The sequence below is a fragment of the Heptranchias perlo genome, chromosome 1 (genome assembly GCF_035084215.1).
Source record: "Heptranchias perlo isolate sHepPer1 chromosome 1, sHepPer1.hap1, whole genome shotgun sequence".
In the NCBI taxonomy this organism is placed as follows: domain Eukaryota; kingdom Metazoa; phylum Chordata; class Chondrichthyes; order Hexanchiformes; family Hexanchidae; genus Heptranchias; species Heptranchias perlo.
The window spans coordinates 105,481,335-105,493,817 of record NC_090325.1 but is presented as its reverse complement, the minus strand read 5'-3'; the positions used below and the strand labels follow the sequence as shown (position 1 = coordinate 105,493,817).

Sequence of the window (12,483 nt, the reverse complement as noted above, 5' to 3'; positions counted from 1 at the left end):
AAAGTCAAAATCTACCCCTGTGTGATTAAATAAGTTTGCTATCGGTTTCTCTCTTTTTGATCATAAGTTTCACCGACAACAATTCCCTGATGTTAACAGCTGGCATGTAAAGGCAAAAAAACAATTCTGGACGAACAAAGTCAGGTTTTAAGAATACAAATTTCAGAACATTGAAAAAACAGAGAATAGAAGTAAATCTGGAGAGTAAAAACACTTGCACAGAAAGGATGACTCTGTCTTCCAGCTGTTCGAAGTCTGTTGGGACCAGGTGTTGTGAATTTTGTTCTGATGGGAATTGTTCATGTTTAATGTAGAAGGTGTTTATACATTTTACACAATGTCTATTCTTTGTTTGACAGGTTGCTAAATGCCAATAAAATTAACTGCCTGCGAGTGGATGCTTTTCAGGATCTCCATAACCTAAACCTTCTCTCTCTATATGACAACAAGTTACAGACCATCGCCAAAGGGACGTTTGCTCCTCTGCGTGCCATCCAAACTTTGTATGTATTCCTCCGTACTCTCGGCTGAATGGAAAACTCCTCTATCTTGTGGAAATGTGAAAATAATGCATAAGACGAGTGGTCATGATTTTACCCTTTTTTAAAAACGTATTTGATTTTCTTCCCCTTCTCTTAGTCTCCTCTGAGATATACATGCACTGTGCCCTGGCAAGAGACCAGGCGAATGCACCCTCCACCTTCAGGTTACACTCCATTCTGTTTACCTCATTACCTGTAGGGAAGCAGCTGCCCTCTACTTATGGCATAGGTTATTGTGGGTGCAAACTCACATTTTGCCCCTCTACGGCATAGTCCATGGAGCACAAAGGAAATACATTGTCTGTTAAAGAATGGATATATTCATCAACAGGACAGTGTTTTCCCAGGAAATTGGTGCATGTACCCCAGGTGCAAGACACATATTCCAGTTCTGCACATTTAACTTGTGACACAACGCCCTTTCAATTTCGGACGACAATTGTCAGTTTTTATATTTATTAATTATATATATTTTTTTTATGGTATGGTCCCATAGATACTGGAAGCCATCCAGTATCTTGCCTCAAGTATCCATTCTTCATGTGTGAAACTTTGAACTGCCCTAGTTTAAATACTCCCTGAGTGCTGTAATTGACCTCTCTGTGAGAATACTGATGATGGTTCACTTTAGGTGAAGCTTTCCCCATTGGAACAGCTTGCCCCAGCCCCAGAACACATCCCAAAGTCTCAGAAATGTGAAACTCTCCCTTTTATGCCAACTGATATCCATTAATGTGTCTAATCTGGCCTGGAACAGACAATAATCCTTAGATTACTATTCTTAAGATTCTGCACTTCAATACATCACCTAACTACACAAACTCTTTTTGCAGACCTTCATCCTCTGTTTCCCTATGCTATTGGTTCCTATATGAACCATAACTTCTGGCTGATCACCCTCCCTTTCCAGAACCTTTTCTACCTGCTCTGTTATGTCCTTATCCTGACACCAAGGAGGCAACACATCATTCAGGACTCCCAGTCACAGCTGCAGAAAAGCCTATCTAGTCCTTCAGTTATAGAAGCCCCGATAAGTACCATTTGTGTTAGCTTCACTTCAATACTATACCTTCCCCCTTCCCTAGGAAACCACTTGCTTCACGGTGTCATGGTGTTGCTCGTGATTTTTATTTTTAAGGATTATGTCCATAGTTAATAACACAGTTATACATGAATAATGCAGCTTTTACATCTCTGGTAATGAAAGCAATGTAGGCCTTCACAGCTACAGTCTCCCTTAAATAATTCAGTAGGAAGTTCTGCCATGTCTCATCTACTCAGGTAATAAGCAGTTTTGAAGGTGATGCAGTACTAACAGTCACTCACTGTGTCTAATGCTAAATCATACATTGTAAATTCTTAATGCATCAGGGTCCCAGTAAATGTATTGCAGCTGCAACTAACAATTGGAACCATTAGTCAGGTCTGCTGTACCTCTTCCTTTGAAGAGCTCTTTGCACTGCTGTTTTATATTCTTTCGACAGGGTTGATACTTTTTTTTGATCATTCTGTTTTTTTTTTGTTGTTCACCTTCATAAAAGGCATTTGGCTCAGAACCCATTTATTTGTGATTGCCACCTGAAATGGCTCGCGGATTATCTTCATGCAAACCCTATTGAAACAAGCGGTGCCCGCTGCACCAGTCCTCGCCGCCTGGCAAACAAGAGGATCGGGCAGATCAAGAGCAAGAAGTTCCGCTGCTCAGGTAATAGGATTATTTGAACTTTCTTATTTAATATATATATATTAATTATATTGTCTTGGCTAGAAGCCACTCTCGTATGGATTCTGAAAATTCATCTGTTTTGCTGTTGAATTATTAAAGCTCTCAGAAGCTTTTTTGCCCTTTTGTTTCTGACTCGATGCTAACCGCAGCAGATCAGCCTGGTGCAATTTGCTTTGCCTTTTTTTTATTGTTCACAAGTTACAACCTGTGGATTTAATATGAAATAAACTGTTTCTTTTTTCTTCAGCTGCTAACATTCAGGTACATCTCTTCTGTCTTTTTCTCCCTCTTTTTTTATGTTTATAGCAAAAGAACAGTATTTCATTCCAGGTAGGTTTGTCCTGCAGCAGAACTGATGAGCTGTGGATTTTCCTTAGGATTTAGTGGAGTGTTGCATGCTGTAATAGTCCAGTGAACCTTCCCGATAGACAGCAACATAATTCTCTTTCTAGTCTTCCAGTAGCTGAATCTGCTCCTACTGCGCGCTTTGCATGAAACCTTTTAACCCATGTAGCTGAATCCTTAAGCCCATGCTTCCTTTTGTCAGCTATGCAGTTGCCATACATCAGAGTTCTTTTTATTGTTATTTAGCTCACCTCCACCTTTGATGCCCTTGTCTCCATAAAAGCCATTATTCTCTCTCAGCCTGATCATTCCTCCTGGAATGGCTCTCATCTCCACTCCTTTAAGTCCAAGGGGCGCAGACTTGAACGTTTATGGCGGACAACTGGTTTAGCTTTTCATCGCCAGATCTGGCTGGACCACATAAAGCACTATCGGGTCCTGCTCTCCTCTACCAAAACTACTCACTATTCCAGGATTATCCTGGAATGTAAAGATAACCCCCGGCTTCTCTTCATTACAAACTGTCTTCTTAAACCCCTCTCCCCTGCCCCTCCAACCTCACCTCCAACAGAAAGTGCAAGGAGCTCATGGACTTCTTTGTCACTAAGATTGAGAACATCCATTCAGTTGCCTCTGCCACTTCCCTCCCTTCCCCTCGCCCACCAAGCAAAATTTCCCCTTCGGTTCCCCCCTGCCCTAGCCCTGAACTTACATCTTGCTCTAGTTTCTCTCTTATCTCCCCTCATGCCCTCTCTGAGCTCATCTTGACCATGAGAATCCCGTCCTGCTCCCTGGAGTCTATTCCTATCAAACTGCTGACCACCCAACTTCCCTTCCTGGCCCTCATGTTAGCTTATATTGCTAACAGTTTCCTCTCCTTGAGTGCTGTCCCCCTCCCCTTCAAATCTGCCGTCATCACCCCCCCCCCAAAAAAAATCCTCGACACCTCTGTCCTTGCAAACTATTGCCCCATCTCCAACCTCCCTTTTCCTCTCAAGTCCATGAACGTATTGTCGCCTCCCAAATCCATGCCCATCTTTCCCGCAACTCCATGTTTGAATCCCTCCAAACAGGTTTCCGTCCCCGCCACAGTACTGAAACGGCCCTTATCAAACTCACAAATGACATCCTATGTGACTGACAATGGTAAACTATCCCTCCTCATCCTTCTCGACTGGTCTGTAGCCTTTGACACGGTTGATCACACCATCCTCCTCCAATGCCTCTCCTCCGTCGTCCAGCTGGGTGGGACTGGGTTCGCCTGGTTCCATTCTTAGCCATGCATTCGTAGCTAGAGAATCATCTCCAATGGCTTCCCTTCCCGCTCCTGCACCGTTACCTCTGGAGTCCCCCAAGGATCTATCCTTGGCCTCCTCCTATTTCTTATCTACATGCTGCCCCTCGGCGACATCATCCGAAAACACATCAGGTTCCACGTGTACGCTGAAAACACCCAGCTCTAACTCACCACCACCTCCTTCGATCCCTCCACTGTCTCTGATTTGTCACACTGCTTGTCCGACATCCAATACTGGATGAACAAAAATTTCCTCCAACTAAATATTGGGAAGTCCGAAGTCATTGCCTTCGATCCTTGCCGCAAACCCCGTTCCCAAGCCATTGACTCCATCCCTCTCCCTTGCCACTGTCTGAGGCTGTTCGCAACCTTGGCATCCTATTTGACCCTGAGATGAGCTTCCGAGCATATCCACTCCATCACCAAGACCGTCTACTTCAATCTCCGTAACATCACCTGTCTCTGCCCCTGCCTCAGCTCATCTGCTGCTGAAACGCTCACCCATGCCTTTGTTATCTCGAGACTTGACTATTCCAATGCTCTCCTGGCCGGCCTCCCATCTTCCACCGACCAATTCAAGAAAGGAGGGAGCGAGAAAACAGGGAACTACAAGCCAGTTAGCCTGACATCAGTCGTTGGGAAAATGCTGGAATCCATTATTAAGGAAGTGGTAACAGGGCACTTAAATCATAATATGATTAGGCAGAGTCAACATGGTTTTATGAAAGGGAAATCGTGTTTGACAAATTTGTTGGTGTTTTTTGATGATGTAACTAGCAGGGTAGATAAAAGGGAACCAGTGGATGCAGTTTATTTGGATTTTGAAAAGACATTCGATAAGGTGCCACATAAAAGATTGTTACACAAGATAAGGGCTCATGGGGTTGGGGGTAATATATTAGCATGGATAGAGGATTGGTTAAAGGACAGAAATCAGAGAGTAGGGATAAACGGGTCATTTTCAGGTTGGTAGGTTGTAACTAGTGCGCTGCCGCAAGGTTCAGTGCTTGGGCCTCAGCTATTTACAATCTATATTAATGACTTAGATGAAGGGACCGAGTGTAATGTATCCAAGTTTGCTGACGATACAAAGCTAGGTGGGAAAGTAAGCTGTGAGGAGGACACAAAGGGGGTGATTTTAAACCCCAAGAATGGGCAGGTTAGGGGCGGGCAGGAGTTGAAAATAGTTGTTTCTTTGGGTCGCAACAGCAAAATCTTCGGACTTTGCATTCCCAGTGGGAAGCCTGCACTTTTACACGCCGATGTTAAACCCCAAAATAAAGCCGGGTTGCAGTTGCCATCCAAAAAACAACTATTTTCAACTCCTACCCGCCCCCAACCCACCCATTCTTGGGGTTTAAAATCAGCCCCAAAGAGTCTGCAAAGGGATATAGACAGATTAGTTGAGTGGGCAAGAAGGTGGCAGATGGGGTATGATGTGAGGTTATTCACTTTGGTATGAAGAATAGTAAAACAGAATATTCTTTAAACTGTGAGAAACTGTTAAATGTTGGTGTTCAGAGGGATTTGGGTGTCCTTGTACAAGTAACACAAAAAGTTAACATGCAGGCACAGCAAGCAATTAGGAAGGCAAATGGTATGTTGGCATTTATTGCTGGAGGTTGGAGTACAAGAGTATGGAAGTCTTACTACAATTGTACAGGGCTTTGGTGAGACCTCACCTGGAGTACTGTGTAGAGTCTTGGTCTCCTTATCTAAGGAAGTATATACTTGCCTTAGAGGCGGTGTAACAAAGGTTCACTAGATTGATTCCTGGGATGAGAGGGGTGTCCTGTGAGTAGAGATTGAATAGATTGGGCCGATACTCTCTGGAGTTTAGAAGAATGGGAGGTGATGTCATTGAAACATTCAAGATTCTGAGGGGGCTTGACAGGGTAGATGCTGAGAGGTTGTTTCCCCTGGTTGGAGAGTCTAGAACTAGGGGACATAGTCTCAGGATAAGGGGTAGGCCATTTAAGACTGAGATGAGGAGGAATTTCTTCATTCAGAGGGTTGTGAATCTTTAAAATTCTCTACCCTATAGGGCTGTGGATGCTGAATTGTTGGATATGTTCAAGGCTGAGATAGATAGATTTTTGGATTCTAGGGGAATCAAGGGATATTGGGATCGAGCGGGAAAGTGGAGTTGAGTTCGAAGATCAGCCATGACCTTATTGAATGGCGGAGCAGGCTCGAGGGGCCATATGGCCTACTCCTGCTCCTTTTTCTTATATCCTCATCCAAAACTCTACTGCCTGTATCCTAACGTACCAAGTCCCTTCACCCATCACCTCTGTGCTCGCTGACCTACATTGTCTCCCGGCCCGGGAATGTTTCGATTTTAAAATTCTTGTCCTTGTTTTCAAATCCCTCCATAACCTCGCCCCTCCCTATCTCTGTAATCTCCTTCAGCTCTACAACCCTTTAAGATTTCAGTGTTCCTCCAAATCTTGCCTCTTGCGCAGCCCCGATTTTAATCACTCCACCATTGGCAGCCTTGTCTTCAGCTGCCTAGACCCTAAGCTCTGGAATTCCCTCCTTAACCCTCTCTGCCTCACTACCTCTCTTTCCTTCTTTAAGATCCTGCTTAAAGCCTACCTCTTCCCCTGTCCTCATATCTCCTTATGTGGCTCGGTGTCAAATTTTGTTTGAAAATTGCTTCTGTGAAGCACCTTGGAACGTTTTACTGTATTGAAGGCACGATATAAATGTTGTTGTTGTAGTTTTAGTGCCACATCCGAACTAGGGTCATGATCTATTGGAGGTAGTAGCACTTTATTCATTCCAGTCTTGATGAAGTTAAATATTTAATGTCGCATTTCATACATTATTGCTTCAACAGAAAGTTTTCATTCATATTACTTGGAAATGGGATGGTGTGAACACTTAAAATTAGTTAAGAAAAAATGATCACAACAGATCCTTTCATCACCTGACCACCCCCTGTTGCAATTCCTTAGTGTATGGCACCATTGGTGGAGGAAGGGAAATTTGCTTCTTATGGCTCTTTGGGTGGTGTTACAATGAATTATATCAGAGGAAAGTATCTTGAGTACTCCAATCATAAACTAATCCACATAGTACTGGGTGAAATAAAATTAAGGCCCTGTTCTGAAAGCAGGAAAATTCCTTGGAATTTTTCTCCCGTTTCCTGATATCCACAAGACTTCCTATCATTACTTGTCTGTGAAGTCGAGTAAGTTATCTGCCCCCAGACCTTTGTTGTGTTGCTTCCACCCTTCCGTAAACTTCAACCCAACCAAAACCTGCTGCCTGTATCCTTTCCTGCACCAAGTCCCGTTCCCCTATCCCCCCTGTTCTCGCATTGGCTCCCGGTCCCCCAACATCTCAAATTTGAAATTCTCATCCTTGTATTTAAATTCCTTCATGGCCTCACCTCTCCCTATCTCTCTAACCTCCTGCAGCCATGCTGCGCCCAGCCTGACCTCTCCGTCCATCCGACTCTGGCCTCTTGTGCACCCCGCCTCCCTTTGCCCCACCATTGGTGGCTGTGCCTTCAGCCACCTAGGCTCAATGCTCTGGAATTCTCTCCCTAAACCACATTACCTCTCCACTTCCTTCTCCTACTTTAAGGCCCTCCTTAATACCCACCTCTGACCAAGCTTTTGGGTACCCCCCTAATATCTCTTTTCTTGGCTCAGCGTCCATTTTTTTGATTATGCCTCTGTGACGCTCTTGGGTCGTTTTTCTACATTAAAGGTGCTTTATAAATGCAAGTCATTGTAGAATTGATAGAAGCTCCTTTGTTGTCAGATCCGTTTTCTTGTCACATTTATTGTGTTGAGCTACAATGTATTTTAAACTCCTTTTAGAAGGATTTTTCATCCGAGTTCACGTCAGTCCATTTTTATTGGAGAGTTTATACTTGGGTAATAATTTAGTTTGAGGTGGGCAGTTTACTGGGATTTCAGTGTTTATTACTTGATAGCTGTGGAAAATGCTTCTGTAGCTGTTTGCCTTTTTATTTTTTAAAGGTATATTTTTATTCCTTCATCAAAATCTGTCATCTGTGACGAATGTGGCAGAGGCTCTCTGTCTGACTCATGACAGATCCTTTTCACAGCCCTACAGAGAATTGCTACAACCTGTTTAACCCTTCATGTCCAGTTTATGTAGAGCTAGCTACATGACAATCATCCAGGAGGCTGCCTGACAAAGAAACATCTCCTGATATGTTGGTGCTTGATGATTGGAAGAAAGGCTTGAATTTATATAGTGCCTTTTGCGACCTCAGGACATCCCAACGCACTTTACAGCCAATTAAGTAGTTTCTTTGAAGTGCAGTCACTGTTGTAATGTAGGAAACACGGCAGCCAATTTGGGAAAGTAAGGTCCCACAAACAGCAATGTGATAATGACCAGATAATCAGTTTTAGTGATGTTGGTTGAGGGATAAATATTGACCAGGACACTGGGGATAACTCCCCTGCACTTCCTCAAAATAGTACCATGGGATCATTTACATCCACATGAGAGGGCAGATGGGGCCTTGGTTAAATGTCTCATCCGATAGAGCAGCATTCCCTCAGTACTGCACTGAAGTGTCAGCCTGCATTATGTGCTCAAAGTCTCTGGAGTAGGACTTGAACACACAATCTTCTGACTTAGAGGCAAGAGTGCTACCATCTGAGCCACGGCTGTCACTGAGCACATATTATGGACAAGCAGCAGTGTATCAGAGTAAGGAGCGCAGAGTCGACCCACTAGTACAGTGTCCATAAACTTTGTTGTAACGAGCACCAAAAAGCGTTCAATCCTGCAATATTTTCAAACATTGCGCAAGTGTGGGCACGATGAGCAAGACAGTAGGGCCGATTCCAGGGTCCAGCGCTCCCAGTGACGAGCAGCACTCAGAGGAAGCTCGTCTCGGAAAATCGCAGACTGTCACCTACACCGAGAAATGCTGCCTGTGAACTCCACTTCCCACTATGAGTGCTGCATCATAGACACGGCCTTAATTCCATTTTCATATCTGGCAACTGTGTAGCTGTGCTTTTGAAACATAATTTTGTTGCTGCTCTAATTAATGAAGGTTAAATTGTCCCCAGTCAATGTTTTTATCTAACGTTTCAGTTGTTTTTCCTCCTAACCTGTCTGTCAGTTGATACACTGTGGTGTGTATGTGTGAAAGGATTGTTACACTAACAGGCTGGTGTGCCAGTTTGAATGCCATATCCACACTTGAACCAGTCCAAACTGGAGCTGCTTTTAAAATAAATCCTCAAGAAACAGTTGAGATTAAAAACAGGAACTGTTTTCACAAAGTACATTTTATTAAGATGTAAAGAAGGGTTTCACAGTGTACAATAATTATTAAATATGTGTATCTAGTAAATTAAATATTTAACATTTCCACGAGCAGGCTGTAGGCACTCTTCATAGCCATGGGCAATCCTAGGGAAAATTCAAATCTTTTCGATAAAACCCATGAAGTGTCCTCCCTCATATTTCCCATCATTATTTATAAACACGAATGTTATTTTGAAATTGTGCTACAGTCCAATATGTTCAGCTTATTAATTGAATAATTAAAAGGGGTTTTATTGTGATGGCATCCCATGCCCAAAGCTGGCACTGTGCAATTCTTGTTTGGGAGTTGCTAAGTTTCTTGTCTGGCAGGTTCTCTTTAGCATTGTACTCTACCTGGGTACAATCTGATACGGGCTGTGTAAGGGCTGCCTAGTCAAGGGTTTCCCCGCAAAGAATCTATTTTATTCAACCCAATTAACAACTAATGCCCTGCAGGGTCTTAACACAAATGGATTGGCTGCTTTCTTTGCTTTCCTGAATATAAATGCAATCGCTCTGTCTCTCTTTTCCTTCTGTGCTTCTTTACTTTTTGCAGGAATTCACCATTTTGGCTGTAAGTACAACTTTGTGTGCTACCTGATACTTTACCTCTGCCCATCTTCACCTCCTCCTCTTTCATATCTGGTCCAACTCTCTCCCCCCAACTATTTTTTCCCCTTTATGTTCCTACCTTGTTGCCTCACACTCACCCTCTTGACAGCTCTTAAGAAACCACCCAGCTCCCAGTCACAAGTGCCCCCTTTCTCTGTACCTTCATGTGCCCCAACATATCAGGTTTTTAGTAGTGCCTAGTTGGCTAGTGCCATCATGTACTGAATTGGAGCAATATCCAATTGGAAAGAGCTATTCTTTCATGTAGGCATGTATATTGCTTGTGTTCAGCATATAATTCGCAATAGTTGTTCTGCTGTACATTAACTGAATGTGAAAAAAATGTTCCCTTGTGTATACTAATGCTGTTGTAGCCCAGTTACCTACTGCTACATTCTGTACCTCTTGCAGTAGAATGCTCTGCCTTCTTTCCTCTACTATCTTCCCTAACACTTTTACCTGGCCTAGCTGATGCGGTTCTGAAATTCAGCGGGATTTTCCGTTGTGCTTGATCTAACCATGTGGTTGCAAGGTACGAATAAAACATGGTTCTGTCAAGCACCATGGAGCGTCACGTATGCCTTCTACAGCATGCCAAGCTACAAACAATATAAGTATCTAGAGAGAGGCAGTGTGCCGTACTTCTCTGGTCAAAGGCCAACAAGACTCAGGATGGTAGTTCTACAGACAGAGGCTTTTAGAGCTAGAGACCAATTTTATGACATCTGTATTGCGGTCATGGCTGATTGAATTTTTCTCATTAAAAAAATAGTGGATAGAAAGACAGACGAGGTTTGATGTAGAAAAAAGCAGGTGAAGGAACAAATGTAATGACTGTAGCAGATGTATTACTATAGGCCTGGAAATGTTCAGTCTTTTTGAATTCCACTCACTATTTCAAACGAATGGCTCAGGTGGGAGCAGTAAATTGAATTAGATAAGGCTTAGCAACACAATGAGCTAGCTACAGGAGTAGTGAGAAGGCGGTTAACTTTGTAGTAGAAATTGCCATAGAAGGAGTCTGCATTGAAAGGTCAGCTTGTAAATGTTACCTCTACTCTTCTGGATCTTGTCTTTACCTTATGATAAAGCTCAAGATCTACATATAATATTTTAGGTCTTGAAGTTTTGCTTTTTGTATGGTCATTGTAAAGTACCCAAAATTTTTCTGCCTTGTGGTTAACTGAGTCCCTTTGCATATTTCTACTTCTGTTAAAATGTCTGCTTTCCAGTTTGCCGACTTGAGTAATCTGCATATTTTGACTCGAATAATCTGCAGGCACGGAGGATTACAGAGCCAAACTCAGCGGAGACTGCTTTATGGATCTTGCTTGCCCTGAAAAGTGCCGATGCGAGGGAACCACTGTGGACTGCTCCAACCAAAGGCTCACCAAAATTCCTGATCACATCCCTCAGTACACAGCGGAGCTGTAAGTTGGCACAGCAAGCCCACTACCCCACACTTTCTTGCTCACTCTTTCTCAACTACACTTTGGCAGTGAAACAAAGATATAGAATTCATTTAGAAAACGGCTACAGGCAGTATCCCCACATCCCTCAAGCTGAAAGAAAGACAAGACACTCCTGGGGAAGGGCTGTTGGTTGCCCGTGATCATTAGAAAAAAGAAAATGGGGGAAAAAAACCTCTTGGTTGTGTGTTTGAAAATGTTAATATCTGTGCTAGTGTTGGCCAGGTTCTGTGGATCAAATAGAATTTGGACAGCAGTGGCCACATTCTTTGAAATAGGGTTTGGTTTTCATGTTTTTGGCTGCTTATGTTACAGAAGTGACTTTGTAAACCATCTACTATTGTTCTACTTTGATTCCGAGTGTGTCTGAGGTGCCAACTCATTAAACACCAAAAAAAGTTTGTGTTGTGTCTGTGCAGAGAGAAAAACATATGGGGTCAATTTTTTGGTGTGGGCACTTCCGGGTGCCGAGCTTCACGTGACGGGTTCTATTCGGGAGTTGAGGCACGGGATAGCACGCCCCATTTGTAGCCCACAGGGGATAGCACGCCCCATTTGTAGCCCACAGGGGATAGCACGCCTAATTTGTAGCCCACAGGGGATAGCACGCCCCATTTGTAGCCCACAGGGGATAGCACGCCTAATTTGTAGCCCACAGGGGATAGCACGCCTAATTTGTAGCCCATAAGGGATAGCACGCCTAATTTGTAGCCCACAGGGGATAGCACGCCCCATTTGTAGCCCACAGGGGATAGCACGCCCCATTTGTAGCCCACAGGGGTTAGCACGCCCCATTTGTAGCCCACAGGGGATAGCACGCCCCATTTGTAGCCCACAGGGGATAGCACGCCCCATTTGTAGCCCACAGGGGATAGCACGCCCCATTTGTAGCCCACAGGGGATAGCACGCCCCATTTGTAGCCCACAGGGGATAGCACGCCCCATTTGTAGCCCACAGGGGATAGCACGCCCAATTTGTAGCCCACAGGGGATAGCACGCCCAATTTGTAGCCCACAGGGGATAGCACGCCCCATTTGTAGCCCACAGGGGATAGCACGCCCAATTTGTAGCCCACAGGGGATAGCACGCCCCATTTGTAGCCCACAGGGGATAGCACGCCTAATTTGTAGCCCATAAGGGATAGCACGCCCCTTTTGTAGCCCACAGGGGATAGCACGCCT

The 12,483-nt window shown here is 43.9% G+C and overlaps 1 protein-coding gene across 2 annotated transcripts in view; it reads left to right on the top strand.

Moving 5' to 3' along the window:
• Window positions 1-12,483, top strand: part of slit2 (slit homolog 2 (Drosophila)) — a 433,881-nt gene that overhangs the window by 308,028 nt on the left and 113,370 nt on the right. Inside the window, exons 13-16 of one of the 2 annotated variants that reach the window (XM_067989268.1) lie at window positions 360-503; window positions 2,084-2,247; window positions 2,575-2,598; window positions 11,112-11,262. In XM_067989268.1, the coding sequence (XP_067845369.1) occupies window positions 360-503; window positions 2,084-2,247; window positions 2,575-2,598; window positions 11,112-11,262 (483 nt within the window). The remainder of the gene's footprint in view (window positions 1-359; window positions 504-2,083; window positions 2,248-2,574; window positions 2,599-11,111; window positions 11,263-12,483) is intronic. The other variant, XM_067989278.1, reaches the window with a different exon arrangement.